The following is a 27,699-nucleotide window of genomic DNA, read 5'->3' as shown; positions in this document are numbered from 1 at the left end:
TGAGGGTGTGGGGGTTGTTACAGGAGGGGAGCTGCTTTTTGTGTCGAGGCCTGGGGAATCTGCAGCATGAACTGAATGCATGCTTTGTGGCATTGTCAGTATGATCAAGTGTTAGCAGGGGTGGTGGAGATGGTTCATTGAGAGGTGATGAGATGGAGGGAGTCAGTGGTGAATGGTAGAGAGTTGCTGTTTGTGTGAGAGGGCCAGGTTGCAGGAGGTGGAAGGAGGCATGTGAAGGGAACAGGTTTGGCAAATGCCCATGATTGGAAAGTGGTGGAGATGGACTTCCCAGAGAACTGTGTGATAGGTTTGCAACATGACATTATCACCTGGTCAGTTGCAAGGTCATCTTGGGGGAGTTATCAGTGCCTTGGGAGGATAATATGGAGGTGCATGAGAAGAAGAGGGGAAGGTACAGAGAGCTGGCAGTAGAGCATAGGGAGAAGGGTTGGTGAGTTTATTGTCAGCCATTTGAGGTGGGATGTGGTGGATATCTTGGTGATTCCTTTTATGTGTTCCTTGCTTGGCTTGGTTGTATTGGAGGATAAGAAGGAAGATTTATGAGAGTGGCTCAAGTCAACGTAAAGGGCTCTCTCTAGATTTGGAGGCAGTCCATGAAGGCATGTCAAACAGTGTAAGTTGACATTTGTTGTTTGGAGGCTCCTTCTGCTCCAACAGTAGTGGTGTCTGAGAGTGAAAGATGGATGTGTGGTGTAGTTTGTATTGTTTTGTTGTTGTTTTTTGTTACCCTGCACATGCAAGGCTGGGTTAAGCAATTGGTTCACTTTGTTTACAAAACGTCAATTTCATTGAGGAACAGCTGAATTTCAATTGAATGTTATGGGTTGAACATTAACCAGAGCACAAACCTGCAGTTGAGCAGTACTTGGGCTTTGAATTTAGCAAATTGTACTGAATCCTGTCCTGATTGTGCATGCGCAGAGAGGAGCAAGGTAATTTTTTTTTAATCTGTCTGACAGTCAAACAAAATAGAAAATCATTCCAACCAGGAAACGGTCTGTTTAAAGGGACGTCGTAAAGTACACAGACAACAGGCACAAATAACTCATGTCACGTATTAAATAAGGTGGTGTGCAAGACGCTGCATCAATGGTGGTAAATGTCCCAAAGGTGTTTTGTTTTTTTGTTTTTTCTTCTACAACCTTTAAAATCTTTATTTTATTTAAATTGAAGTGTGCACTTGAACACTGGAGAACCCAAATCACCTTTTTGGCACTTTAAAAATTCTTCCATTAAGCATTACTTGGATGAAATATTATGGCATTTTACGTCATCTCAACCAATGAAATTTGCCACTCGCAGACCTGTCCTTTTGGTTTTTTCCTCTGAAGATTGCGTTCAATGATTCGGTGATCTTTTTCGATGTAAAGTGTTCTATAATCTCTCGATTTGTTTTGTTCTGAGTGGTGCATGTTTAGGCTGGTTGATTGGTTGTTCTCCCATTTATTTCTGGTGCAGTAGATTCTGGGAGTGAAGTTGTTGTTTTGGTCTGGTTTGTGTTTTCGCTTGCTGAGGGTGGTTGTATGTATGTATCCATGTGTAGTTACTACATGTGGATGCATGTTTGCTTCTGCTGGCTCACCTCGGTGGACTGTATCCAGGTTGAGTTGCTGAAACGGGATGATGCTGAGGACTTCTACTGAAGACCCAGTCAACGAGGCACAATTGTGGAGTGCACGCTCGTGCATGTGGATATTATTTGAGTGCCCTATTGTAGGCGTGTCTTAAACTCAGTTTAGTTCAACTACATAAACGATGCATCTGGTGCTTTGGCACACCCTTTCTTCCTTTTTTCAGCTGACTACACATTGTGTCATGTAATACAGTAAACCCTTAAATACCATGGGGGTTACATTCCTGAAAAATTCCACGATATTCAAAACCATGATAGTTAAAACTAAGGGCCTATGTTAAAAAAGAGGGTTAGATTCCTGGTCTTCAAGAAAATACAAAGCAAGGTCGGTGGCAGCCAAAAACAAATGCATCACAATTGAAATAAACGCGTAAAATAAATATGAATAGTCTTAACGATGAAGTCGCCTGCTGCATTGAAGCGGATTAAACCAGAAGCAGATTAAACATGCCCTTTCCTACTGTCATGTTTCTAAATCCCCCACCATTCCTCTCCGAGTAATCTCTTAAATTGTTTCCCTTTGTAATCTGTTGATGTTTTTTATAAATTATTCTGCAGCTTCATAAACCAGCCAATAAATATAATAAACAAGGACAAATGTGTCCAAGAGCCGCCTCCTAAAGGCAATAACAACAACAACTTCCGATATTTCATCACGTGCATTGATGAAGCCAATAGCGAGACCCGTCATGGAGGCTCCTGTTCATGACGAGAAAATCGTGTATTTACGAAATTACAACACATTAAATGGAATAATCTTGAAATAGTAACGTGAACTTTTCGAAACTTTTAAGCAAATGTCGGAATATATTTAAAAGTTGATGATAGATGCTCTCAAAAGGCACCCTCAATGCGAGGATGTGTACAGGTGTTTAGTATTCAAGGAGATCCGGATCCTGTATATAAAAGAGCCGAGTCTAAAACGTTTTGTCTTCACCAGAAGAAGAAGAACAACAACAAAAAGAACAAAAACAAGAAGAAGAAGAAGAAGAATAACAACAACAACAACAACAACAACAACAACAACAACAACAACAACGCGGAGCTCTCTTCGAGCCAGCGTTCGCAACGCGAGACGTGGCTAAGAATCACTTTTGTTCATGTTTTGCACTTCAGCACCATTATGTAACAGTGTGCAATTTACGACAAAAGGCTCGTGATGTAAGATCACCATCACAACTCGGCTTAAAAAACATTATTGGTCAAAATGAAGCCCCGTGGTAACTAAATAGGTACCCAGAGGTTGCATGCGATGTTCAACACCATTATATGTTGGGGTTTACGGCACACCATTCGACTGACCAGCAGACAACAGCCATACTGTGCATGTCACTCTCTACCAATGTAAAATTTATCATATGCTGCTCCAACAAACAGAACATGTCTTTCAATCTTGGCAAATTTCACACTCCGTCACTGTGGAATGATCCTCAAATGAACCCACCTTTCTATTTTCCATGGTCGATCAGCCGACGGACTTATTAGTTTTTCGAACTTCATGACCTTAACTTCAGCCATTACCTATTTGGGACTGACCATGTGTCCAACTCTGCCTCCAAACTGAGCATCCTCTGTCGTTTGAAGTTGATTCTTGAAAAATCTGAATGTCTTACTCCCTCCAAGGGTTTTTATTCTGTAATCCAATGTAGTACTGCTTTCCCATGTGGGCTGGAGCCTCTGAATCACATCTATCAATCCTCACATCTGTGGAATTTAAAGCTCTAAACATTATTCAAATCTTCTACATTGAGGTCAAAGCATAAGGTATTTTTGCTGCACATATCAGACTGGTTGTTGTGTTTTTTGAAAAAAAATCACCTCTTCTCCAATATTATTCCCTTGGACCCTTCCCAGATACTCCATGATGTACATGTTCTTCCATTAACCCCTTCACCTCCACTCACTTTTTTCCCCCCTCTTTTACTTCCATTGTGGGTCTGCCTTCTGAAAGCAGTTTAATCACACTCTTCACTCCAGATTTTCAAATAGGTGAAGCACCACCACATCATGCGTGCACATGTATATTATTGGAGTCCCACCCCAGCCCACCCTTCCTCTACCCATAATCTTTTCTACTTCTATTAACTTTTTTTTTTCTCCCTTCCTCTTTTCCTGGTCATTCATTCCCTTCCTTGTTTTGATTAAATGTGGCCCACAGCCACACTATCAATGCATTGTCTTTATACCCTTGGTTGCTTTGCTCTTCCATGAGCCAACATGGTGAATAAAAACAATGTGCATGTCCATGTGTGACTGTATTTATTTATTATTAGCCCGTCCCCCATGCGGCAGAAGACGGGGTTTTGCAATTACTTCTGTGTGTCTATCCGGGCCGCAACTTAAGTACCATTTGAGCTTTTATCATCAAATTTTCAACAAAATTTTTATTATTAGAATATGGAGAAGACAAAGTAATAATTTTATGAAAATAATTTTAATTAATAATAATAATTATTATTATTATTAGTAGTAGTAGTAGTTCTGTTATTCTTTGACCATTTTTATTATCTTTGGCCTTTTTCTTAGTTTCTTTGCCATTTTTTTTCTCAGCAACCCCTTGTCCAATTGACAAAGTTTCAGGGTAGAAGCAACCCCCCCCCCCCCCATGGAGAATATCTTGAAGCTAATTGTGATGTCATCGGTCACGTGTTTTGGCAGCAATCTTGGATTAAATGTTTTTTTTTAAAACGCATCTCGAACTGCTGATCAGAAAAATTTGAAACTTGGCGCACCTCATTCTTCTCCCAATGCGGAGTAAATGCTTGTCAGGATGACATCATCAATGAAGTGGTAGACCAGTCATAAATGGTTTAATCAAAATCCTTGTTCACCATTGAGATTCAGTGTTTATGTCCAGGCCGTAACATTTTTACCAATTGAGCTTTTGTCATCAAATCTTCAACAAACCTTTATTATGAGATTGTGGAGAACACAAATTAATAAAATGTACAAATTTTTAAACTGCCGTTTTCATCAAGTTTAGTTTGAGTACAAAGCAGATGAGCTTTGCATTTTGAGATGCTTTCTAGTTGTTGTTTTTTTTTGTAAAGACTTTCTCCTAAAATTTGGGCTGTAATTTTAATTTACTGTATTGGCATACTATTTCAAAAAATAAAAGAAAAAAGCGTATTTCGACTTTAACCAAGTTTCAGATCTGAAAGACCACAGAAAAAAAAATTGCAAGATATTTGGGGATATTGAATAAAAACCTGCTAAAATCCAAAGATTTAACAAAAAGAGAACAAAAAAAAAACTACATTTTTTATGTATTTGCAATTAAAAATAAATTAATACAACAGGTACTTTTTCTCATATTTGTGATCCTAAAACAATTTCACTGTTTAAGAAAAAAAATCAATGCTTTTGGTGGGTGAAGGGTGGAGGGGAGGGAGAGTGGTGAAGGTGGTGTTTCTTTGTATATTTTTACAGAGGCTTTGAATAAGAATATGGACTTCTTGTTTTGATCCCAATTTGAATGGCATTGCCTTTGTTGGCACCAGCTCCTCAACTGCATTTTGGAAATGGTGGAAAAAACACGACGGGCAATTGCGGTTCTCCGTCGCTGCCAAGAGGCTGACCGCCAAGAGATAAACCGCTGGATCCGGCGCTATGGAGATGCTGAAGAAATCAAGAAAGGATGTGTTGCAAGCTCCAGCTCTGGCTTGGTCAAACCTCATGGGGTGGGACAAACATCTGCTGCTCTCCTGGGTGAGTCGGTATATTCCTGTAATCTTTTTATTATTATTTATTTTTCTAAGATGCAATGAAAACTGGAGAGAGTTAACTGCTATAAGATGATGGCAATGAGGCTGTGATTAAAGTTTTTTTTATTGTTGTCATGCCAACCAAAAGTGTGTATATTGAATCCCTATTTTCGGATCCCACCTTGCAAGGTACAAATATTTACTACATACCTGGCAATGAGGTTGCATAACTCTTGCTTTTCGTACGAACCTCCAGCTCTTCGAACTCTGTTGATACTCACATGCAGAATGATTAATTATTGTTTTCTCAGAATCACAGACCACTTTTGAAAGATTTATTCAATTTTGCGATTTAAATAATATCTGGATGGTTTCGTTTTTGATGGGATGATGACAGTGTGTGCTAATTGCAGTTTACTCCTCCAGTTTAGGTCAGTCCATGCAGTAGACAGTATTTGGTTCCATGATGCATTGATTGCTGTAATCAATTGACTGACAGAGCAAAATTTGGTGTGTCTGCTTGGTTTGAATTGCTTTTGCTGTCATCTTTTTTTCTGGAGTAGTGTCTGAGACTCTTCTATATTTTCCTTTCCATAACAGATGCCCACCGAGACTTTTCAGCAAGGCCTGGAGTGGGATACATGCCAGAAGAGATATGGAGGAAAGCTGGTGTGTATGTTTTCACCTGTTTTTTGTTTGTTTGTTTATTCGGCACTTTTAAAGCATTGCCATGATCACAGCCTTTGATTTAACTTTTTGAAACAATTATATCACTTAAATATATTTATAACTCAAATTGCAAATCAAAACATTCTTTTAATCGTTCACTATCTTTCATTCCCTTGATTGCTTGGATCAATCTTCTTGGATTGCTTCAAGTCCATGCAATAACTTTTCAAAAAACAGATTCTGAACTTGGAGCTTGAATACTACAAAATGAACTTTCTATGTTATCTTTAACTCCTCAGAAGAAAGACCTGGATATATAACTTATCTATATAACTTGTTACTTAAACACAGCATGCAATTGCACAAACCAAGCAGCTTGCATAGCAGCTGTTTGTAGATTTCAGATGCAGATTCATCACGATCACAAATCAAAAGCACTCGTGTAAATTTTTATCGGTGATAAAAAAATTCGAATTTTCTACTCTATGCAACCACTCATTTCAGTGTTACCAACTGCTACATCTAAAAAGAAAAAAAAATCCTTTTAAAACTTGAAAATTTAGTTTTCTGGGATACAGTATTTTCCAATGAAACATGGAACTTGCAGTGAAGACAAAAAATATGATCTTCCAAATAATCTGCTGGAGTTCCAAAAAAAAATTTTTTTGCTCATTCTAATACTTATGAACGGAAAGGCTGATTCTTCACTGTTTCTCAAAGGATTGATTAATTTAATGATTAATTTTCTTCTTTTGCCACTCAAGCATGCCCTAAGAGAATTACGTCACATAATCTGTCAAGACTTGTAAGCAGTCAGGATGTCATCAGATTTGTGTGATACTAATGCCCAAAACCTCAACGGATTCTCTACTATGCTCCAGTGTAGCTTTCATACACTCACTTTCATACTCTTCTCATATCCACTGCCAAATGTTAATTGTTACTGTACAATTTGAATGAGAATATATCTTCAAAGAGCACATCATTCTTGCTTTGTTTATTCCGATGTTTGTCCAAAGATGATGTAATACCTTTTGGTTTCATTACCTTTTCTCAGCAGTGGTATTCAAACAGCTACGTGTCAATCAATTTTTACTCGTATGTATCACACTTGTTTTTACATCAAGGTCATTAGCAAGATTTGATCAATGATGATCTATCACGAAAAGAGCACATGCTGAAACGCATCACTTTTGGAGAGATTCAGCTTTCTTATTTGACTATATATATTATTAAGTGTCAGTTTTCCATACATTCTCCACTCTACTGCACAACTCATTGTGAAACAGAGCCTTGTGGGAAATATTTTCCATGGAGTATCCTCCAACATCCAAAACGTTTTTGCCATGTGGTATTTCAGTTCTAGGATCTATTTAATGAATTCTCGCACGATCACCATCACAATCACTATTACTATTGGGCAAAAAGTAACTGCTTGTACTTTAATACCTTTTATACTGGTCTGAGACATTCTTTGTAAATGTATAACAACAAAGTGGAGTGCAAAAGATCAACACGTGACTGTACTCCACAACTCTCCAGCCTTTGTGCCAATGCAGTGGGAGATGGGGTTTTGCAATCCCCTGTGTGTATGATTGAAATAATAGCATGATGCATTATGAGAATATGGAGAAGACTTATTAATAATTGGGTCAAAGGGCAAAGTCACAATAAGTACAAATAGGCCTTTAAGCCCATCCGCCACAGGGCAGCATTAGACGGGCCAGTTTTTTTTTTAATTGCTTCTGTGTTTCTTTATTTTGCCCGTTTCCATTTTGAGATGTTTTCTAATTTTTCATTTCGATTCTATTTAGCTTTTTTTAATATCCAATTTTTTTTTTTTTGCTGCTTCCATAATTATTCCCTATACTTGATGAGTATTGATTATATTTATATATATATATATATATATATATATATATATATATATATATATATATATATTTATATATATATATTTATATATATATATATATATATATATATATATATATATATATATATATATATATATATATATATATATATACACATACATAGTGTAGTTTCAGTAGAAATAACAGATATGTTCAAGGACTGATTGTTATACTGGAAGTCCAGCTCCCAATTTGCATCATGATAATAAATCCAGTGTTCAGCACAAGTCTCTGTAAACCTTTCCAAAAGGCTTTGTAAACTGCAGGTACTGTATCATTTGATCAATTATATGGTACCAGATAAAAACACACTACTGACATCAGTTGCTGCCAATGAGTGATGTGTGGAGAAGAAGCTTCTGTAAGGAGGGATTGTGTTGTATCAGACACAAACCATTTGCCAATTGCTTGCCAACAAATGATAACATTCATCACAGCTTATGGTGCAAAATACACAGCACAGGTTGCTCTGAACAATAACCAAAATTGTAATAATGCCATCACCGTATGCCAATGCATGAGAACTTCTTCCATCTGCTTGTATCTCCATAGTGAAGTATGTTTCCTTCATGTGGTTTATTTTTCTGTTTGAACTACCATTACTTTGTGCTACCATGCATTGTGCATTACCGACGGAGCAAAGGTAGTCAAATAGATACTGGTAAACCGCCAACTAATTCTTCAAATTATAGATGTACAATGCACTCTGATTGAAAAGGCCATATAGTTCCTTGTATTGCAAATCATTTCTCCTTCACTGCTGGTGACTTCTGTCTGCTTAGTTTGCTCTAATACTGTTACCTATACAAAGCAAGCAAAGAGAAAAACTACACAAAATGAAAAATCTGTGTTGTAGGGGGGCCAAACTTTTGAGTGCCAGGTTTTCCTAACTGGCCAAGCTTCTGTTTTTTTCTTTATTCTGGTGCATGTTCACATCCAAATTCCTGTAAAGTATGAGATAATGGCAAATCCACTTGGTGAATTATTTACAGTAGGAATGCTTTGACATCACTCTGAAATGGAATTGATTTTCAATCATGAAAGAGTTCTTAAGTTATAATGCTATGGTGCCTGTGATGGGAAATTTCAAATTAAAATACAAGATGAATTTAATTTTGATTATAGATGAAAATTACCCCATAATGATGCATCACCTCTCTTATGAATACACATTGTTGAGGAAGAGCTTTGGGGCCATGCGTCGGAGGATGGTGGAAGTGGAAGTGGGGGTTGGAGGGGGGTGGGGAGATTGCACATGTAATTTTATAAATGAGACTGTATCACAAGATAATGCAGTATAATTAACATTTTATTGGTACATCTTTCCTCAAGTTTTTTGAAAGTTTTAAAGTGCTGTTTACCATTTAAATGTGGATTGTGATTTTGCAGAATACAAGTTATCACATTTGTTTAATCCTAACTTAATTCTCATTGATAAATGTATAAATTCACTTATATACTGACCCCATTTGGGCCATGAAATCAAACCTCACGTGTGTCGTCCATGCCTTTAAATTGCAACTTTTTTGGGACTGCCCCGCGAGGTCAGGTGGCAGACCACATGTGTCCTATGAGTTTGGCCTGTCCCAAACCACTCTCACTGCAGATGATTCTCCAATGCATCAAGGTTCACTCAACTTTGACTGCACAAAATTAATTTCTGAGTTGGCGAAGACATGCACACCCTGACACCCTGAACAAAACAATGTTGCACCAGTTAAACTGTGTTGATCTTCAACTCATGCAGGTTCGACCACCATAATCTCCTGTCAGACATGTTTTCACAGACTGTAATTTTGCTGGATTGCCCATTTAATAAATTAATTTAAATCCTGCCGGCTACAACTTAAAGTTCGCCACAACTTAAAGTTTTTTTTCTTTTCTTTTCTTGTTTGCACCAATTATAACCTTCTTTCCAGCTGTTATCCTCCTGACTCAGTTTTCTAACTGCTCTCTGAATGCTTCTTTCTCCTGGTGCATACATTGACATTGTATTCACCATTCCATTATCTGCCACCAACTTCACTCGTATCAAACCATCATTAATATCTTCACTTCCAGTACGCTCCCTCTCCAATATGACTCCAAACCCATTTCTCTTTCTGTGTTTTCCACAGTAATAAAATTTTACCGTTCTAGTTTTTTTTTTTTTGTCCTTCCAGTCCATTTCATCTTCTGTACATACAAGATATCAACTTTTCTTCTCATCACGGTATCCACCAACTCTCTCTTGTTGGCTCTCAATGTACCAACATTCCATGTTCCAACTCTGATGCACTCATTTTTCTCCACATGCCTCTTTAGCTGAACTCTGTAGAGTGTATACCTCTGCCAGGCTGAAGAGTTTGTTTTGTATCCCACTGTTGGGCCAGATCTGTGTCTGGAACTGAACCAAACTCATCCAAATTTTGTCATAACTAGTCCACAACTTTTTGAGATATCGTGCTTTACAGTAAACCCTCCATGATCCTGGGGACTGGTTCCTGAAAAATGCCACAATAATTAAAACTGCGATCATGGAAACCAAGGGCCAATGGGAAGAAGGTGGTTCGGTTCCTGCACTTCGAGAAAATATTGTGGAAGTTTGAAGGCAACCAGAAATACACGTAAATATATACGTTAAGAATGTTAACATTGAAATAAACACATAAATACAATAGATACTGTGTAATAAACAAAAACACAAGTATTACTTTTTAAATTTATTATTAGACAGCAAGGTGGGTGAGGGTAAGCATTATGTACTCGCACTGTCCTCTGCCATAAAGACAAAACACAAGATTTAGCTCAAGAAGATGCTGTTGGAGCAGGGAGGGTGGAGTGGAGTGGGGGAAAGGTGAGCGGGGAAGGCGATTCAGCGAACGGAAAAGCAGCATTAGATTTATAACGAAGTCGCCACAACCTACAATTGAGAAGGGTAACACAATCCTAAAATCACCGCACCTTGAACGGTGATCTTCCCTGCTTGGAGGTCAAGGTACGAGATGGCATCCTTTTTCATAATAATCCCGTCTGTGTTAAAAACCTGCTCCATCATAAATCCCTCACCTCGATTTGTTTCATGAGCTGCGCATTAGAATGTGAGTTTGAGAACAGGGATTCAAATCTGCTTGTTGGAAATTAAGGGTTTGGGAATAAGGTTCGAATACGGATTTGGTAAATGAAGGTTTGGGAATGAAGTTTGAAGGAGAATGAAGGTTTGGGAATGAAGGTTTAGGAATGAGGAAGGGTACAATGGGAAAGATTCTTCCTACAATCATTCACCCTGTAATGGTGGCCCAAACAGATGCTCCATTTTCTCGTCGAACCAACATATCTAACAACTCGATATTTTCACCCTATGTCATCCCCTTTCTCTGCCTTTTTGCACAACTAACTTTGTCCATCGTTTTATGTTTGGGCTCATTAAAAATGGTGCATGAGAAACACCACAAGGTTTGAAATGGGAGGTGATCTTACACACACGAGCATGGGACGTAAATCTTCCCTATTTGGCGAGCAAGGTACAAGGTATGGCATCATCTCCCAGAATAATCCCATCTCGTCGGTGCTAAAAACCTGCTCCATCGTAAATCCCTTCTCGATTTGTTTCACGAGCATAAGGATGTGCGTTGGAGAATGGGGGTTTGAATCTGTGTGTTGGAATTTAAGTGTTTGGCAATAAGGTTCGGATATGGAGTTGGAAGATGAATGTTTGGGAATGAGGTTTGAAGGAAAATGAAGGTTTACAAATGAGGAAGAGTCCAATGGGGAAGATTCCACTAACAATCATTGACCCCTAATGGCAACCCAGGCATATTTTCTCCTCAAGACAACTGATCTAACATCTTAATCTTTTTACCTGACATCATAAACGTTTCTCTGCGTTTTGACACAACTAACTTTGTCCAACACTTTGTTCGGGCTCATTAAAAGCAATGCACAAGAAACAACACATGGCTGCTAACGGGAGGTAATTATTAATGCATGGGATACAAACGATGGCTCGTCTCAGTTCAAAAACCGCGATTGGTCGAAATGAAATCCCGTGAAAATGAAATCAGAACATAATAGCTTGCCTGCGATTGGTCGAAACCTGCGATATTGGAACCCGCGATATTTAAAGTTTTACTGTATATTGTATTTCACCATGTCTCTCAATGGTGAAAAATTATTTGAAGATTAAAAAAAAAAATTGGACTTTGATCTTCACCAAAATCGAACCAATTTGTCCTTATCTCACACCACTCCTGTCCGCCAAATTTCTTCTGAATACGTCCATAACCTTTTGAGCTTCCCCACTTATCTAAGGAGTTTTAAGGTGCAACTCATTTGGTCAAAAAACGAGGCAAACATGAAGACAAAGGAGCTTTCTAAAGAAGTCAAACGTAAAGTGGTGGAGAAGCACCATTCAGGAGAGTGTTTTAAGAAGATTTCAGTCACTCGTTATCCCTTTGTGTATGGTGAATCCATCAATAAGTGGAAGACGTATCATACCACCCAGACTCTACGCAGATGAGGTCGCCCATCCAATCTCAGCAGCCGGGCAAGCAGGAAACTGGTTTGGGATATCACTGTAAATCCAACAATGACTGAAATATCTGCAAGGCTCTATGTCTGAGATGGTGGTCAGTCTTCATCATTAACAACATCACATTCTCTTCACAAAACTCACCTCTATGGGCAGGTGGCAAGAAAGAAGCCATTTCTAAAAAGTCTTATCTATTAGCTCATGTGGAGTTTGTGGGAATGCATCTTAATGATACTGCAGGCATGTGGAAAAATGTTTTGTGGTCAGACGAGACAAAAATTGAACTTTTTGGTCTCAATTAAAAGTGTTAGCTCTGACACAAGCCAAACACTGCACATCACCCAGTCAACACCATCCCCACTGTCAAGCATGGTGGTGGCAGCATCATGTTATGAGGCTGCTTTTCATCAGCAGGGACTGGGAAGCTCATCGGGATAGAAGGGACAATGGACGGTGCACAGGAGAATCCTTGATGAAAACCTGCTTGAGTTAGCCAAGAATGTGAAACTGGGTCAGAGATTTACATTTCAGCAGGACAATGATCTGAAGCACAAAGCTAAAGCCACAATGGAGTGGCTGAATAAGAATCAAAAAAATGTTCTTGAGTGGCCCAATCAAAGTCCTGACTTGAACCCAATTGAACATTTATGGTGAGACCTGAAGATTGCAGTCCATCGGCGATCCCCATCAAACTTGCCAAAACTAGAGCAATTTTCACATGAAGAATGGGCAAAGATTTCACCATCTCACTGTGCAACGCTGGTAGAAATTTACTCAGAAACACTCATAGCAGTAATTGCTGCAAAAACTGCTTCCACCAAGTACTGACCTCAGGGGATGAATATTTTTACAACCAGTAAATTTTGATTTGTACATGTATTTTGAGGTAGTCCTGACATGTAACCTTCAACAATAAGTGTTGAGTTTGATCTCTTCAGTTCTGAATAAAAAAGTGAATTTTGAAAAATTGTTTCCGCATAATTCATAATTCATCAAAATGTGGCATTATTGGTAGGAGGTGAATACTTTTGCAGGCTACTGTAAGTTATGTCAAACAGGTATGCCATGCCATGACTTGGTTTGCAACAACAATAAGGCATAATTCTTGCTTTGTGTGGTGGTCATGGATTGAAAAAAAAATTATTTGGCCTAATAGTGAGCTCTTGTGTGTTTGCTTGCTGTCCTCTCAATGCTGATGCATGGTTTTGTTGGGTGGCCATGGGGTGAACATAACGGGAAATCTTAAGGTACGCATTAAACATTTGTGAAACTGAAAAGTGCTTGATGCAAAATAAGCTGGTCTTTTATATGGAGAGGATTGCATGGAAGATGTATGATGCTGGGAAAGCGTATTGCCTGGTTTGTGAGATAACGTTGAAGTGCATCATATGTGAATGGGTACGAGCTGAATTTATGCTTAACCACTGACTTTAGTTTCACTTTAGCCGGTATGGATGAGCTTTAGCAAAATGATCTGACACACCAATAATGTTTTTGTTGCCCTTGTCTTCTCGTTACTTCATCTTCACTGAACGTTGATGGCTTACTTGCGCCACCTTCACAGTGTTGCATATTAAAGCTATGTTCCTAGGACTACACCATTTTGGGGGAAGGCTTCATGGCATTTTTTTTTCAAGGAAACCCCATCTCGATATTGAAAATTCTGTCAGTTTTTGAAGATATAAATATTAATCAGATTTCTTTTACACACTGCTAATTATTTTTATTTGAAATTCATTTGATTTGCTAAATCTACACTCAGTGAGATCATCATTGGGAAGATGCTGAATGGCGATGTCTGTAAAAAATACTCGAAATTGAAATACCTTTAAAATACTTTCTTTGTTTATTTTTAGAAGGCCATAATGCTTTTAAAAAAATTACGGTTTTAAAATGCATTTCTGAAGATTAATTTGCAACATTACATAGGATTCTAAAAAGATATAAACGTAACGTTTATATTGTACAAGATTAAGAAACTGTTAGAGCTCCCATCACCTGCATGAAAAATGAACATATGCTTCAATTCAAAGTTAACTATTTGAGACTGCGTCCTGATTTCATTTCAAATACAGTACGGTATTTCAATTTGTAAAGCCGCATAATTACAAATTGTTATATTATGCGTCATGCATCATTCATCGTTTGTTTGGATTGCCTTGAATGACTGTAATATTTGTCACCATAATTTTATAATAACCAAAATTAACAACCACCTCTAAAACCTCTGTCAAATGAATTAGAAGAAGCAAATCTCTCTGTGCCCCAACTGCCAGACACAATTCCCACATCGACATGGTTTTTTATTATGTTCGCAAAAGTTTATTGGATTTGGCCTCTCGCTAATTCGAATGTTAATACGGTCAATTGTCACTTATTCAGATCTCACCTCGTCAATTTCGCTCATACTTTGGAGCTGCTGGACCCTCATGACTACGATTGACTTGAAAACACATTAAATCAAACACATTGAAATAAAAAAAACATTCATTTATCTGTGAAAATTATGTCAAGAGATTCGTTAAAGATTGATATTAGGCCGTGGTGGAGGATGATGATGAACATACATTTGGATATACAGGATAATGTTTTGGAAAGGAACAGATCAGGGGATGGGTATAAAAATATTTCAAAGGCCTTGATTATCCCATGGGGCACAGTCAGGACTTTCATTAAGATGTGGGACGTGTATGGTACAACCAAGACCCTGACTAGATCAAGCCGTTCCTCTAAACTGGATGACCAAGCAAGAAGGAGACTGATCAGAGAGGTCACCAAGAGGCCAATGACAACTTTGAAGGAGCTACAGGCCTTTATGCGAAGACTGATCACTGTGTGCATGTGACAGCAATATCCCAAACACTCCACAAGTCTGGCCTTTTACTGTAAGGTGGCAAGAAGAAAGCCAGACTCAAAAAGCCCACTTTGACTCCCTTTGAGGTATGCAAAAAAAACACTCCGATTCTGAAGCCATGTGGCAAAAACTTTTGTGGTCTGACAAAACCAAGATGGAACTTTTTGGCCTAAATGCAAAACATTAAGTTTGGCGCAAGCCCAACACAGCACATCACCCAAAGAACAACATCCTGACTGTGAAACATGGTGGTGGCAGCATCATGTTATGGGGATGTTTCTCAACAGCAGGGACTGGGGCACTTGTCAGGAAAGAAAGGAAAATGGATGGAGCAAAATACAGAAAAATCCCAGAGGTAAACCTGAGATCCTCTGCAAGAAAGCTGAAATTGCGACGGAAGTTCACCTTTCAGCATGACGTTGACCCGGAGTACACAGCCAAAGCTACACTGGAATGGCGTAGGAACAAAAAGATAACTATCCTTGAGTAGCCCAGTCAGAGCCCCAACCTAAATCCAATCGAAAATCTGTGGCATGACTTGAAGATTACTGTCCATCAACACTCCTCACACAACTTGACAGATCCTGAACAGTTTTGGACAGACGAATGGGCAAATAATGCCCAATCAAGGTGTGCAAAGTTGGTAGAGACCTATCCCACAGATTCACAGCTGTACTTGCGGTCAAAGGTACTTCCACCAAGTAACTCAGGAGTGTCGACACTTATTCAACCAAGATATTGTAGTTTTGTATTTTTAATTAATTTTCTGAAATTTGGAGAATTTGTTTTTCACTTGGAAGTTGTGTGTTACGATGTGTAAATAAAGGTGGAACAGGTCTGATTTAATACAATTTAATTCCAGGCTATAATGCAACTAAAGGTGAAAATTTGGAAAGGGGCTGTAGACTTTCTCTCGACACTGTATGTGCAGTTTAGATGTTGAGGTTTTCGGTCAAAGTGAGAGTAAGCCAAGCTTAATGTGGGCAGAGGCATATCAGTCGACGTGGTGACATCAAATTATGTTTTGTTTCTGTTTTATGTTCACAATTTTGAGATGAATAATTAGCATGTAGTTTGGTTCTTAGTTATTCTAAAGTGTTAAACATCCCTATTTTGTGAAGTGTTCTGATTATTCATTGTTGGGGAAGGCGAGTTATGCTTTGTTGGAAATATGGAAATAAGAAGAGGAGGGGGGAGGAAGATGAAAGGTGAAGGAATCGTCATGGAAGATGTGGTTGAGATTCAGGAAAAGGGAGAAAGAAAGCTCATTCTCACGATCATCTATAACCTTTTTTGCTTGTTGCTCTGTGATCTTCCCATCGAGATTATAACGTCCTTGCATGCTTCTATCCCTCCCCCTGCACCACCATGACCTGCAGAGGAGGCAGTGAACGAGGTGAAACGGCAGGCAATGACAGAGCTCCAAAAGGCAGTGGCGGAGGCTGAACGGCAGGCCAGAAGCACAATTGCAAATGAGCGGACACACATGGAACGTGCCCTATCAGAGGCCAAGAGACAAGCTACGGAGGAAGCCCTCTCACTTGTTGGACGTCAAGAAGACTCCAGTGAGGTATACCAGGATGGGGGAAGGGAGGTACGAATTATTTTAAATAGGGAATTGTCATTGCACCATGTCATTGATACTTGTCTGAATTACAAGTTATCTTCTATAAACAACCAAGTTTTTCAGTTTAAATTTTGCTCACAAAAGCTTTGCATCATATGGACTGCACTTCTGAGATTTAAAAAAAAACAACAAAAGGATGCTTTTTCAAACAAGCACTTATAGACCATCAACGAGCAAGGTGAAGAGGTCACACATCAAGTTCAGTAACATTAGCACCAGGACCTAGCATTATCCCAATGCCTGAATGTTTTATCAAAACTGATCGACTATTTGACCCTTTTAGTATTTTTGGTGATCATTTTTACACAATAGTGGTCAATTTGGTGTCCATGGCCATTAAACTGTCACTTTTAAAAATAATTGCAATTTGTGAATTGCCAGCTGCAGGTTCGTAAACAGATTGTGATGTTAATGGTATGCTTTTATCCATATCCCCAGTTCAAATAGTGCATTTTACAAGTGATTACATGATGTGCTTGTTTTAAGAAGCATTTATGGAGAAAGTTTGAAAAACAAAATTAACTTTGCTGAGTGCTCAGAAATGCACTTGAATGATAAGCTTTTCATCAAGTGGTGCAAATCATTTTTAGGTGTAATTGTCCATTAAGAATTTTTTTTTTTTGCAGTTTTATTCCATATATTACAAAAATATAATTGAGATTTTTGTTGCCTTCACTTCTTTATTTCTGTGTACATGCATCCCTCTTGAATTTAATCTTGTATTGCTATTCTGCAATCAGAAAGAGCTGGCCTTGTGATGCCATCCCATACACAGGGCTCAAGATTACAAGCAAATTATAAAATGCAAACTCATCGTTTTTTGTTTTTTTTATTTGTTTGTTTGTTTGTTTTTGGTTTTCTCCTCTTTACTAGCAACATTTAAAAATCTCTAGCATTTCCTTTAGTTAACCGTTGTACCTACCTGTGAATTTGACAATGATTGGTGACCATTACATGAGAATAGGATGATCACCATTCGATTGTCTATGTGGAACAATTGACATTCATACTTTTTTTCCAGATAAATTAAAGTCAGATGGAATTACCTATATCCTAATGATGGAATAACTACAACACTATGGCAAAACATCTACTTTTTTTTGGAACTTAAACAACATATTATTTCTCAAAACTGAAACCGTCATGTTGAACGTCATCGTCCTTGATCTCCAAAGCGTGAAAATGTTGAAATCTTTATTTATTGTAGTCACCGGCAACATTTGGCCAGCTGAGCTTCAAACGTCTAAAGTTGTGTCAGAAAAAAGGAAAATCCTCTCTGCTGTAGTGAAGGTTTGTTCTGTTCATGGCCAGGCTCTTTTCAGCACATCAGCGCTATCAGTCACTCAGCAGAGAATACGTTTGGTGGTTTTATTTTTTTGGTGCCAGCAGCAGTTGGGGGGGAGGAATTTTTAATTCTCCTTTGGCACCGGCAGACAATAGCTGAATCTTTTGAAAATGTACCGTGAAATCTTTAATGTCCACCAGTGAATTCTGAAAGACTGTGCATTCGTCGATGAAACGCCCTGCCTCCAAAGCACCATATAACATTTTCAATGCCTCGGGAATGAATCTCAGATGAAACATCTCAAAAGTTAATACTGTGGTGAATTCTGGAGGTCACACAGAATCCGAAGTTCAGTTGACATTCTCGTCTTGCACGCATTTCCCGAAGTCCAAGGCGCCCTTTTCAACCTCGAATCGCAAGGAAAAACTGAGTGATTTACCCTTCCCTGCAGGTGCTGTTACCATTTTTGGTTGATGAGTGCACCCGCTCCTGGCAGAAATAGTCATGTTATTATTCCTCTGGGGTATATAGATTACATTACATCTAAGCTTGGGTCATTTAGTCTGTGGGAGACTCAATAAGCAGATTATGCCTGAAGAACGTCGGGTTTTCTCCCTTTCAGTTTAGTGTTAAACAGCAGTCGCGACTTTTAAAACGTGATCATAAGTGTTTGTGGTTCATAACATTTTTTTATGGTTGGTAGCTGTGCTACACGCAATGCCACAAACTTTTCATGCATGCCAACATGGCGTTTGCCCAAGGATAGAAAGGGGAAAACACCAACAGCAGAGTAGAAGTAAGTGGAAGTGAGATCAAGGGGACACAGGGACACATGGGTGTGACCAAGCTGCCCACAAGCTGAATGAAACACAGCAATAAGAGGTGTGGTGGAATAGAAAAGGAACAAACCAACTAACAAATGAAAAGTGGTGAAGGAGTGGGGGGAAAAAAATCGCAGTAACCTGGAAAAAGGGAGTGCTTGGGAATGGGGTCATTTCGGGTCGAATAGACCATGAGTATATGGATGGGGATGACCTGAGGTAGTGGTGATCAGCTATATTGAAGCCCTGGATGGAAGAATGGAATTGAACTGACTGGGAAAATTGGTTCCACAAGCAAGGGAAAAAGAATGAGTGGAGGTGAGCAGTGAGCTTGGATTTTGGGAGTTTAACTTTTCTCCCATTTGTGTAACTGCCTCCTGAGGCTGTTCAATCACCTTCTACCCTCTAGAGCTTTCAAGCAAACAGTGCAACACCATCTCATGTCATTTCCCCCATCCCTACCTGTGATCATTTTGACCCCCATTAACCTCAGCTCACTCAACCCTCTTCCTTGCAGGTTACTGTATTCCCTCCCTCCCTCTCTCTTTCTCTTTCATGTCCGTTCATTCCTTTTGCTTATTGTGTCCAACTCATTCCCCACTGTCGGCTTGCTGTTTTTTGTTTTTTAACCCTCTAATCTTATAACTATTATGTGAAGGAATACTACTTCTTCTTCTTCTTTCGGCTGCTCCCGTTCGGGGTCGCCACAGCGGATCATCCGTATAATCCGCATCGTGATTTGGCACATGTTTTACGCCGGATGCCCTTCCTGACGCAACCCTGTTCGCCTCTTACGACGCAGGGATATGGTACACCTATTTTAACTGGGGTATACACCGGCCCAGTACACTGGTACTCAATTCGCCGACCTCGGAAGGATGACAGGCTGAGTCAACCCCCTGGTGTATTAATTCAGTGGTCCAACGGGGCTTGAACTCAGGACCTTTTGGATCCCAAGCCGCTGCCCTAAACACTGCGCCAACACCAGGCTTTATTATGTGAAGGAATACATTAAAAAAAACTCAAGATTAAAACAAAACATGACAACAGCAGTTGAATGGCTTCAACCAGATATGACTGCAGCTGCAACAATAGAAAGTGAAATCATAACTAGCAAAATAAATCGTAAATAGCACAGCAGTCGGAGCAAGAAAAAAAAATCTACTGGAAGAAATAAAAGTGCAAGAGAAAAGAACAATATGACAGTAACACTGCCATGTGTACGGTGGAATGTATCCACGAGTGTGGGTGCAGGGTTGAGATTTTCATTGATAAGATGGTAGTCATGGATTTGCATCATCACAAGCTCATTCCTCCCCTTCTCTGCCAGCAGGAACAAACAGGCCCATTTCTACCATACCTCAATGGCCAATAGCACCGGTTAGGCCGACGATGAAGTTCATTTGCATCCACTTTTAACAGGCAAAGCAGGTAATTGAGCAGGAATATTGACCTGCTCAAATACCCAGGGCCATGTTATGTTAGAGGCTCACCAAGCCATCGGCTGGAATTTGGAAACCATGTCTGTCAAGCCACAAATCTTTGAAGAGAAAACACTCGTGAAAAAACAATAATCTTTGTTGCATATTTTATTAAAACACAGTACTGTGTCCAATTAGAATGGTGGTGGTGGGGGGGGGGTTAAAGGGTGCTGGGAGGCAGAAGACCACAATGACCACAATCCAGATTGCATGGCATTCCATTTTTTCCCTTTTAGTCTCACCACAAGCAGAGTGCATGCGGTTCAACAATTGTCCTTTGCAAGCATAATGAGAATACGTGACGTCACATGTGAAAGTAGAGTTACCTTTTTCCTGTGTGAGCGATCATGTCTCGTGCCGATGCTAATCGGACTCGCACCAACTCCCCTTCAGCTCTGCTTACCTGCTGCCTTTTGGGATTCAAGGTGTGATATTATTGGGCTTATAGAGGTAGGTCTGGACAGAGAAATGCGGAAATGACTCAAACAACATTTACAGGTGCATAACTGGATTCTCCACACCTGGAGCTCGAACAAACCATCGATTCTGCAGATACGCATAGATATCCAAAGATACGCATAGATATCCGAAGATACGCATAGATATCCGAAGCCATGCATGATATGGACTCTGGTAGACATGAGAAATGATTCTTTCTCTCTCTTTCTCTCTCTCTCTCTCTCTCTCTCTATCTCTCTATCTCTCTATCTCTCTATCTCTCTATCTCTCTATCTCTCTATCTCTCTATCTCTCTCTCTCACTCTCTCTCACTCTCTCTCACACTCTCACACTCTCACACTCTCACACTCTCACACTCTCACACTCTCACACTCTCACACTCTCACACTCTCACACTCTCACACTCTCACACTCTCACACTCTCACACTCTCACACTCTCACACTCTCACACTCTCACACTCTCACACTCTCACACTCTCACACTCTCACACTCTCACACTCTCTCTTCACACACTCTCTCTCTCACACTCTCTCTCTCACACTCTCTCTCTCACACACTCTCTCTCACACTCTCTCTCTCACACTCTCTCTCTCACACTCTCTCTCTCTCTCTCTCTCTCTCTCACACTCTCTCTCTCTCTCTCTCTCTCTCTCTCACACTCTCTCTCTCTCTCTCACACACTCTCGCTCTCTCTCTCACACACTCTCTCTCACTCTCACACTCTCTCTCTCTCTCTCTCTCTCTCTCTCTCTCTCTCTCTCTCTCTCTCTCTCTCTCTCTCTCTCTCTCTCTCTCTCAAGGTGATGATGCAATGCCTTTCATCCCATGGTTACTCAGAATCTTGCCATTTTTGTCACGTTCCTCATCCATTAACCACCATCTTGTGTATGTATGCTCTCTTTACCATAAATAATCAAGTTGTAGCTTCACCAATCAAGTCACAGCCTCTGAAGGTAGTTTGAGGCGGCAGTACCATAAATTTGACCACAAATGAGCAACCTCGAGATGAGGGGAAAATAAAGCTGCCACACTACCATTGCAGAGCTGTCTATGTTGCCACATTCATATAACCTTCTAACACACACACACACACACACACCAGAGTTCACTATCACATTTGGAACAACAAAACAAATATAAATCAATAAACATAGTTCCATTATGGAGTTCCCATCAACATCTCTTCTCATTGACTCTTGTTTGATGCATGCTGAACAGTCAAAAAAATTAGGCAGCAGTGCCAACACTTGAGAATCACAGAAAGTTTTGCGATGAAGTAAAAGTTTTGTAAAGTCACTGTTAAAGTATACATTGTAAAAGTTCAATTGTAATAATTTGTTGATTGGGCAATTTTTATTTTATCTTTTTTTCCGGTCTCTTCAGCCACAACATCCAAATGCGATTCAACACTCCATACATAGATGGCATAAGAATATCTGCCTCGTGCCCTTGCATTGTTAGTGGAAACAGATGTGGCTCATCGTCCTGCTCGGGGAAGTACGAAGCTATCTGGAGATTAAGCAGAAGTCCAATGGTTCTTTAATGGACATCTGGGTGGTAAATAGATAATGTGCTCACTTTGGCATTGTTTTGTCTAAAACGGTATCGTTTCATCACTGGAAGAGTTTTGTATGACTAAAACTATCAAATGTGTGATGTTGACAGAGTGAGGGGTGGGGGAGGGGGGGTGTCGTGGAGCACGCCATCCCTTTGATCGGATATGAAGCCAGCTATATATGTGTAATGTATTTCCTCCCTTGTAGATGTTAAATATTGTATTTTAGGATGGCACCCTGGCAAAATTCCTAATTCCCTGCATATTTGTGACAGCCATGGTTATGTATGGGCTGGTAGGATAGACTCGAGGTATGCACACTCCCCCTCTTAGTTGGCAAGCCTGGGTTCAAATCTTGTCCTTGCTACTGTATTCACTGTCATCCTGGTGTTTCACATGCGGAGTGATACATCGATGTATGTGCTGTCCATCCGATGCATGTTAAACTTGGTGTCCCGTCCGCTGGCATTAGTTGGTAGATGCTGAATATCCCAGAGTGTCCTTCACAAAGACAAGGCAAGCTATCACCGGCACAATAACAAATTCAAAATTCCTGTGCATTCAGTTGAGTCTCCTGTGTCAGAGTGGCAACCCTTCCATGATTGTAACCCTTGCCAAGAAACTGCTTCGGCAGAATTGACACTCTGTAAAGGGTATGCTACATTGAATATGATGGTGGTGTATCAGTGGCCTAGCCAAACCACAGTAGCTTTCACAACCAGGAAGATAAAGGTCCAAACAACTGACAAAATGTATAATCTCAATCCTGATCAGATGCTTACCATTTCTGTTTGTTATTTTAAAATTTTATTGATATACTTGCTCTCGGCTTGTGTAAGAGCTCTGACACAGAACAAATCAGAATGCAACATAACAAAGGGAACAGCAGGAGAAAGGGGAAAACACCAACAGCACGGCGGAGAGAAAAGTAGATGGAGATGGGCAAACAAGGAATTCAGGTAATGACGAGGGACAAGGGGGAACGCAAAGGGTGGATAATTATGGAAACGTAAGCAAATTTTGGGAGAAGTGGGGGCTGGTTGTAGTTAAACGGGTACAACAAAGGTCATGACTTTGGATGGGGGGGGGGTGAGTTCAGATGGTGGTGAGCAGTTGTCTTGAAGACCTGGAGGGAAGAATGAGATTGAAGAGAGTGTGGAAGGTGGTTCCACAGGTGAAAAAAAAGAGGAATAAATGAGTGGAGGTGAGCAGTGGTTCTGGATTTGGGTAGTTTCACGAGGAGGTGGTTGTGAGTGGGCCACATGCGACCTGCAGATACCCGGGGGTGCCGAAGCACAGAGAGGGCAGAGGGTGTAAGACCAGAAATGAGGTGGAAGAAGGCAGAGAGACCACCGACTTGTCGGCAATGAAGTGATTGGCCCATTGACCCAGCTTCATCATGAGAGATTCCAATGATCTCGAAAGCCTTTGTTTCCATGGTGTCGATCTGAACAAGATGTTTTGATGTTATTTTCATTGTTGATTATTGTTGTTTGATTTATTTTTGCCTTAGTACAACAGCCATGGTGATATTATGATGATTATTTATTGCTATTTATTTGGCATCAAACTTTGAGTGTGGCTTACAGGTCATAAGCTAAAAATATATTTGCTAATAAAATAAAAGTGCTTAACTTTTTCAAATTAAAGTAAAACGATGATTGTGTAAGAGCTTGCATAAAGGAAAAAGAAAATCAGGACGACACAACAGCAGTTGAATTGGCATGTGTGATGAGGTTTCAGCTGCAATTACAAAAAGGCAAAATCAAAAATATGAATGATGTAAGCAAATAAACAATCTGTTCACAAACAGCAAGCAGAAAGAGAAGGAGCAAAGGATTGGAGAGAAAATATAGAAAAGGCAGAAACGAGTGAACGTCGTGGGAGGTACATGGGATTTGATGAGTGTATTGGGTAGATAATGAAACGCTTGAATCACCCCTTTTATGTTCAATTTCTACCCCATGGAAGTGTTTTTTATTTTTATTTTTTATTTTTTAATGTTATTAACAGGAACTATATTTAAATACAATGTTTTATCGTTTGGTAATATGAAGCTATTGAACACCTGCTGCATTCAAAATTATTACAGATGGTGTCGTAACAAATTTTCCTTTTAAATGGAATAAAATGACCGTTTTTACAGCCATTTTTCCCTGCTGTGCAGGGGTTGGGCTTTTTTTCTTGAGGCAATGTTTTATGGCCGGATGCCCTTCCTGACGCCAACCCTGGTCGCCTCTTACGACACACAGGGATATGGTATACCTATTCTAACTGGGGCATACACCGGGACCAGTACACTGGTACTCATTTCGCTGACCTCAGATGGATGACAGGCTGAGTCAACCCCCTGGTGTTAATTCAGCAGCCAACGGGGCTTGAACTCAGGACCCTGGGATCCCAAGCCGCCACCCTAACCACTAAGCCAACACCAGGCTTCCTTTTAAATGGAATACCCATTTTAAATCACTGGACATTGTGAAAGCTACAGAAGTTGTAATATCGTGTGATAATACGTCTGCATTGCAGGCATCAGTTTGACGTTAAGCCAGCAGGAAAGCCATTTTGCTTTATTGTATTTATATCGAAGAAATAATATATCTACATTCTGAATGTGCATTCTCATTTTATATATATATATATATATATATATATATATATATATATATATATATATATATATATATATATATATATATATATATATATATATATATATATATATATATGGGGCTGCAAAAGTAGGTATACAGTCAGGATTATACCAGTATTACCAGTATTATAATAGTGGTGCTAGGATTCATTTAATACTAGAATTCATTAAAATCATTATTTCCATTTTTAATATTTTATCATTATTATTGTTATTATTGATATGCTTGTATAATCATTAAAATACGTTTTGTGCGGACGTTTTGTTTTTCATTACTGTATACCTACTTTTGCAGCCCCCTGTATATATAAAATTCCTAGTCCCAGCAGAAAAGAGCTGTCCTGCTAAGGTTGTACTGGAGAAATGTTTCAATTCCAAACAATGCGCTCTGAGTCATGTGATTGACCAACCAGCTGCACTCGTTTGGAAGCTTTCCTCCAATTTGTGCCACCAGTGTAGACATGTGACTTCATTTCCACTCCAGGCTCTTGCATTGTTGCAAGAAGATAGCTATATAAGTAATATATTGCCTCCCTTGTAGATGTTAAATATTCCACATTGTATGCTTTTAGGCTGGTACCCTGGCTAAATTCATAATTCCCTGCTTCCTTCCATACCTTTCATTTTGTGAGCCCTTTGACTGAAGGTTTTCTTTTCATTCCTCTTTGTCTCTCTCTCTCTCTCTCTCTCTCTCTCTCTCTCTCTCTCTCTCTCTCTCTCTCTCTCTGTCTCTCTGTGTCTCTCTCTCTCTCTCTCTCTCTCTCTCTCTCTCTGTCTCTCTGTGTCTCTCTGTCTCTCTGTCTCTCTGTCTCTCTGTCTCTCTGTCTCTCTGTCTCTCTGTCTCTCTGTCTCTCTGTCTCTCTGTCTCTCTGTCTCTCTGTCTCTCTGTCTCTCTGTCTCTCTGTCTCTCTGTCTCTCTGTCTCTCTGTCTCTCTATCTCTCTCTATCTCTCTCTCTCTCTCTCTCTCTCTCTCTCTCTCTGCCTCTCTGCCTCTCTGCCTCTCTGCCTCTCTGCCTCTCTGCCTCTCTGCCTCTCTGCCTCTCTGCCTCTCTGCCTCTCTGCCTCTCTGCCTCTCTGCCTCTCTGCCTCTCTGCCTCTCTGTCTCTCTCTCTCTCTGTCTCTCTCTGTCTCTCTCTGTCTCTCTCTGTCTCTCTCTGTCTCTGTCTCTCTCTCTCTCTCTCTCTCTCTCTCTCTCTCTCTCTCTCTCTCTCTCTCTCTCTCTCTCTCTCTCTCTCTCTCTCTCTCTCTCTCTCTCTCTCTCTCTCTCTCTTTTTAAACAGGATATCTCGTAAATGTTTGGATGGATTCGTACGAAACTTGATGGACAGCTTGCGTGTGTGATAAGGACCAATCGATTCGATTTTGGTGAAGAACCGGATTAAGCAATTTTTAATTTTTTTATGTGATTCTTCACCATTGAGGGATAGTGCCAAAAACGATATATTGCACAATATCTGAAACAGCTCTAGATGGATGTAGACAAAACTGAGTAGGGATGGATGAGTAGGGTAGGTGACAGGAACAAGGCGATTAGATTTTAGTTTAGGTCTGGATGCAGATCCAGCCTATCGGTGAGGGAGACAAAATGTAAACTGTTCAGCCTGGTGAAGGTATGCACTCTATCAAGTGCCATTCTAGTCCTTCAGCATGTCTTTCCAAGCAGAAAGTAGCGGGCATCTGCTTTTGTCAAAATAATGTTTTTATTATTTGAGAAGATAATTGCACATTTTCACTGCTGGAATTTTTAGCTTCCCCTCCACCCCCATTGTCTTAAACTATAATAATTTAAACTGAAACAACCTGTAATAACTAGAATTCTGGATATTAAGATGCAAGGCTAAATAACAGTAGTTTAGCAACAGTTACACTACCTGTCAAAAGTTTTAGAACACCCCCATTTTTCAGATAAAAAAGAAATCTTGGAATTGTTTTTTTGAACAAAATTTAATCTAAATTTTTGACTCATCGAAGTAGCCACCTTTTGCAGATATAACAGCCAAACATACTCGTGGCATTCTTTCCACAATGAAAATCAAATATTGTTCGGAAAGTTCTTCCCAACACTGTTGCAGAGGTTCCCACAAACGTGTTTCACTTGAAGGTTGCTTTGCTTTCACCCTTCTGTCCTGTTTATCCCAAACCAACTCGATTGGGATTTAAGTCTGGAGACTGTGCTGACCATTCCATGATTTGAAGCTTATCGTCTTGTTCTTTTCTTCTGAAGTAGTTCTGACATTGCCTGGAGGCATGTTTTGGGTCGTTATCTTGCTGTTGGATGAACCCCTTACCAACTAAGCGTAGACCAGAGGGTATTTCATGGCGCTGTAAAATGCTGTGGCATCGTTGAACCTTCCCTTTAGGTTCAGGGTGCCAGTCACTCTGTGCAAGTCGCTGACTCTGGATCCAGCAAAAGAGCCCCAGATCATCACGCTTCCTCCTCCATGTTTGACAGTTGGTGTCGCACACTGAGGAACCATCCTTTCCCCTACTCGACGGCATACAAAAACC

At 39.8% G+C, this 27,699-nt stretch overlaps 1 protein-coding gene across 15 annotated transcripts in view; it reads left to right on the top strand.

Annotated features, from left to right (window-relative positions):
- Window positions 1-27,699, top strand: part of LOC147023252 (protein CBFA2T1-like) — a 251,142-nt gene that overhangs the window by 212,468 nt on the left and 10,975 nt on the right. For 13 of the 15 annotated variants that reach the window (XM_085888482.1, XM_085888485.1, XM_085888477.1 and 10 more), the window contains 3 exons: window positions 5,155-5,362; window positions 5,959-6,027; window positions 16,687-16,901. In XM_085888482.1, coding sequence (XP_085744608.1) covers window positions 5,155-5,362; window positions 5,959-6,027; window positions 16,687-16,901 — 492 coding nt within the window. The remainder of the gene's footprint in view (window positions 1-5,154; window positions 5,363-5,958; window positions 6,028-16,686; window positions 16,902-27,699) is intronic. The other 2 variants (XM_085888479.1, XM_085888489.1) reach the window with 1 other exon arrangement.

This window comes from Eptatretus burgeri, chromosome 7 (genome assembly GCF_056783735.1).
Source record: "Eptatretus burgeri isolate ZD-2024b chromosome 7, Ebu_testis_v1, whole genome shotgun sequence".
In the NCBI taxonomy this organism is placed as follows: Eukaryota; Metazoa; Chordata; class Myxini; order Myxiniformes; family Myxinidae; genus Eptatretus; species Eptatretus burgeri.
Note: the sequence above shows the minus strand (reverse complement) of the source record. Positions and strands in the feature narration are given on the sequence as shown.